We start from the raw sequence: 4,822 nt of genomic DNA, 5'->3' as shown, positions 1-4,822 counted from the left end.
TGCATGTTTTGTTAATCATCTGTATAATTACTAAAAGAAAATGTCACAGACTTCAGCCTCCCTAAACCTCTGAATATAACAGGACATATTTTCGATCACCATGCACTGCAAAATCATTCTGGCTATGGATACGGAGAACATCAACAATATTTGGCAGGGTAATTTGTATTTTTCTATCACAAAGTATAATTAATTTATCATCCGGTCCAGTTGGTGGCGGTAATGCAATATTAAACTGGATGCCACCCGCCGGTAAACCAAAGAAGGAGTAACGCGAGCTAGAACAACAACAGCTGCCAGTTCAATGTCAAGCGTCAAGGTAAGACCTACATTTCTAATATATTCTGAAAAGTTTCCATATGTAAACATGATGAATTCGATTATTTGTCCACCAAATCATGTGTAAACAATAGCCATTTGTGCTAACGTTAGCTAGCCAGTAAAATGGCTACCCAAGCAAATGTGTTTATCTTCAAGACACTGTTCGTTATTAGTTATTAAGACAGCAATGTGAATTGTCCATCTTCAAGATGGCATAAATATATTGGCACCCCTTAACTAATAAGTGAGCATGGCTAGTTAACTAGGCTGTTTCTAAGGTTGGCTAGCTAGCAAGCTAGTTAATTTAATTTCAGTATCTAATCATTAGCTAACTGGCCATTTATAGATTACAAATCAAATGTTATTTTGGTTCGGCGTTGCTTCAAAATAACTTATTGCGGGTAATTTGGTCATCTAGCTAGATCGTTTCATCCTAGTGAGAAAGGTGTCAGTGATCTAAAGCTAACGCAACTAGCTCAACATTGCTTAAGCTAGTTGTACGATTACCACAGCAATGCTAGCTAGCTACATGTATTAGTAGATTCCTAGTGGTTGGAATATTTAGTTATATTCCTTTATTAACTAAGCTGTTCCAGTTGTGAAACTCACCTTACATTTTGTTTGTGCCTCTTTTGAATCCTACTATAGCCTTCCATGTCTGAACCCAAGTCCCCGGGTTCTTACTGTGGTGTTCCAGCACAGAGAAGCTCACAGTGGGGTCCAGAGATGGTCTTAGTGAAGCTGGAAGACTGCAGTCAACCACTGGAACTCAATGTGATAGTCAAAGAGGAGGAGGAGGAGAGGGAAGTCAAAGAAGAGGATATAGGGATTAAAGAGGAGGTGGAGGAGAGTGCATTCAAAGAGGAGGCAGAGGAGAGTGCATTCAAAGAGGAGGTGGAGGAGAGTGCATTCAAAGAGGAGGCAGAGGAGAGTGCATTCAAAGAGGAGGCAGAGGAGAGTGCATTCAAAGAGGAGGCAGAGGAGAGTGCATTCACAGAAGTGGAGAACAGGGAAGAGGAGGAAGAAGTAGACCCAGGTAAGTTCAGTAGTTTAGGATGGAGAGAGGCTGGTGCATTGACAACCACAGGGGAGTCCAGAACTATTATTGAGTCTTTACACCAATCTGGTGCCTCTTTCTGAAGAGTAACTTGCTTTCAACCTATTTTAAAGGGGCAGTGCAGTTAAAAATGTGACGTTCCTGTTTTGAAAATAATTCCTGGAATTTCAGCCTGTTCAGGTGGGATGGAGTTTTTGGCCCAGATCATGACATCACAATCTGATCAGAATGACCAGTCATCTTTTATTTGCACTTGTATCCTCCTACTTTGAAGGGGTAAGCGGGGTAGGCTCTATCCGCCAATCAGGGCTGTGTATGTAAATATATTTTAATTTGTATCAACATGCCCAGAAGATCAGACTGAGCATTTCAATGGCAAAAGGAGGCTCAGGGAAATCAATGATAACAAATATATTTGAAGTTATTTTCATGAAATAAAACAAACACAGTGATGTATTAGACATATGGGATGATTTAAAAATACTGCATGGGGGCTTTAACATTCTGGGCCTGTTTTCAGCTGGCGATTAGAGGCCCAAGTGTCAAACACATGTTAGTTTGGAATTTCCTAATGTAAGAATATGAGCGCTGGCATTTTCCAGCCCCAACGCCAGGCTCAGCTATGTACCTGTCTAACATCTGTGTAACATCAGCTCACTTGTGCTGAGGTGGGATGGGTGGCAATATTGGAGGCGTGTCCTTAAAAACACTGACAGTTTCATGCAGCTCTAAAAGGAACGTTTCAGACCCACAAACAGCAGGTCTCCTTGGTAACACAGTTGGTTTAGAGAGTGGAACCACAACCTAAATAACCACAATGTAAATAGTCCTGGTAGCCATTGGATTAGCTGTTCAGGAGTCCTATGGCTTGGGGGTAAAAACGGTTGAGAAACCTTTTTGTCCTAGACTTAGCACTCCGGTACCACTTGCCATGCGGCAGTAGAGAAAACAGTCTATGACTGGGGTGGCTGGGGTCTTTGACCATTTTTAGGGCCTTCCTTCGAAACCCATTTCATGAAGCTCCCGACGAACGGTTCTTCTGCTGCTGTTGCTTCCAGAAGCAGTTTGTAACTCGGTAGTGAGTGTTGCAACGGAGGATAGATTAATTTGACGCGCTTCAGCACTCAGCGGTCCTGTTCTGTGAGCTTGTGTGGCCTACCACTTTGTGGCTGTCTATTCATTTGAGTGGTTACCTATCTCAAAGCCCATCCCTCAGCGTTTACCAAAACAGAGAAGGGGTTTGTTATTGGTTTAATTAAGGATTCCAGCTTTAAAGACCAAGTGCAAAACATTCCGTTTTTCCTGTGTTTTATATCATATTGTTCAACGGGATGAAACTAAAACTGTAAAAGTGTGATTTAAAAAAAAAAAAATCTGTTATTTCCTGGTAGTTGCTGGTTGAAAATACAATTTACACAGGACCTTCTAATCAGCAGACTTGCGTGTCCGGGAGTTTAGGCTTTTCATGGTGACATCACCATGTGGTAAATTGTGGCAAACTTCTTGCTTGAGAAATGGTTTTTTTTTCTCTCCTAAAAAAGCAATTATTTTTCCCATTTATTATAGAAATCTACACTGAACAAAAATATCAACACAACATGTAAAGTGTTGGTCCCATGTTTCATGAGATGAAGTAAAAGATACCAGGAATTTTTCATATGCACAAAAAGCTTATTTCTCTGAAATTTAGGGCACGAATGTGTTTACAGCCCTGTTAGTGAGCATTTCTCCTTCGCCAAGATATTCCATCCACCTGACAGATGTGGCATATCAAGAAGCTGATTAAACAGCATCATTAGCATCATCACACCCTCTATAATGTGCACTTTTGTCAAACAACACAATGCCGCAGATGTCTGCCATGTTGAGGGAGCTGTTGGCATGCTGACTGCAGTAATGTCCACCAGAGCTGTTGCTCTAATGTTAATTTCTCTACCATAAGCCGCCTCTACCGTCATTTTAGAGAATTTGGCATTATGTTCAACCGGCCTCACAACTGCAGACCACATGTAACCACGCCAGCCCAGGACCTCCACATCCGACTTGTTCACCTGCGGGATCGGCTGAGACCAGGCACCCGGACAGCTGATGAAAATGTGGGTTTGCACAACCGAAGAATTCTGCTCAAACTGTCAGAAATGGTCTCAGGGAAGCTCATCTGCGTGCTCGTCGTCCTCATCAGGGTCTTGACCTGACTGCATTTTGGCGTCGTAATCGACTTCAGTGGGAAAATGCTCACCTTCAATGGCCACTGGCACTCTGTAAAAGGGTGCTCTTCACAGATTAATCCCGGTTTCTACTGTACTGGGCAGATGGCAGACAGTGTGTATGGCGTCGTGTGGGCGAGCGGTTTGCTGTTGTGAACGGAGTGCCCCATGGTGGCGGTGGGGTTACGATATGGGAAGGCATAAGCTACGGACAATGAACATTATTACATTTTATTGATGGCAATTTGAATGCACAGCAATACCGTGACGAGATCCTGAGGACCAGTATGGTGCCATTCATCCACCGCCACCACCTCATGTTTCAGCATGATAATGATCCTGAGGACCATTATGGTGCCATTCCTCCACCGCTACCACCTCATGTTTCAGCATGATAATGATCCTGAGGACCATTATGGTGCCATTCCTCCACCGCCACCACCTCATGTTTCAGCATGATAATGCACGACCCCATGTCGCAAGGATCTGTAGACAGTTCCTGGAAGCTGAAAATGTCCCATTTCTTCCTTGGTCTACATACTCACCAGACATGTCACCCACTGTACATGTTTGAGATGCTCTGGATCGATGTGTTCTGATCCCGCCGATATCCAGTAACTTTGCATAGCCTTCGAAGAGGAGTGGGACAATGTTCCACAGGCCACAATCAATAAACTCTCCCTCAACGTCAACACAACAAATGAGCTGATCGTGGACTTCAGGAAACAGCAGAAGGAGCCACGCCCCCTATCCACATCGATGGGACCACAGTGGAGAAGGTGGAAAGCATAAAGTTCCTCTGCGTACACATCACTGACAATCTGAAATGGTCCACCCACAATGCGTCTTCAACCTCAGGAGACTGAAAAAAATGTGGCTTTGCCTCTAAGACCGTAACAAAGTTTTACAGATGCACAATTGAGATTATCCTGTCGGGCTGTATCACCGCCTGGTACGGCAACTGCACCGCCCGCAGCCGCAGGGCTCTCCAGAGGGTGGTGTTGTCTGCCCAACGCGTCACCGTGGCACTGCCCTCCAGAACACCTATAGCACACAATGTCACAGGAAGTCCAAAGCTACGGCCTGTTCACCCCTCTACCATCCAGAAGGCGAGGTCAGTACAGGTGCATCAAAGCTGGGACTGAGAGACAAAAAACAGCTTCTATCTCAAGGCCATCAGACTGCTACCACCCGGTTACTCAACCCTGCACCTTAGGGGCTGCTGCCCCATTTACAT

At 44.2% G+C, this 4,822-nt stretch overlaps 1 protein-coding gene across 1 annotated transcript; it reads left to right on the top strand.

The window, feature by feature from the left end:
- Positions 1–217: 217 nt before the first annotated feature.
- LOC139370491 (coiled-coil domain-containing glutamate-rich protein 1-like) lies at positions 218–3,573 on the top strand. Its single transcript, XM_071110006.1, has 3 exons — positions 218–319; positions 970–1,357; positions 3,401–3,573. The coding sequence occupies exons 1-3, from the start codon at positions 305–307 to the stop codon at positions 3,571–3,573; spliced, it is 576 nt and encodes a 191-aa protein (XP_070966107.1). The 5' UTR covers positions 218–304.
- Positions 3,574–4,822: the final 1,249 nt, after the last annotated feature.

The sequence above is a fragment of the Oncorhynchus clarkii genome, chromosome 17 (assembly GCF_045791955.1).
Source record: "Oncorhynchus clarkii lewisi isolate Uvic-CL-2024 chromosome 17, UVic_Ocla_1.0, whole genome shotgun sequence".
Classification (NCBI taxonomy): domain Eukaryota; kingdom Metazoa; phylum Chordata; class Actinopteri; order Salmoniformes; family Salmonidae; genus Oncorhynchus; species Oncorhynchus clarkii.
Note: the sequence above shows the minus strand (reverse complement) of the source record. Positions and strands in the feature narration are given on the sequence as shown.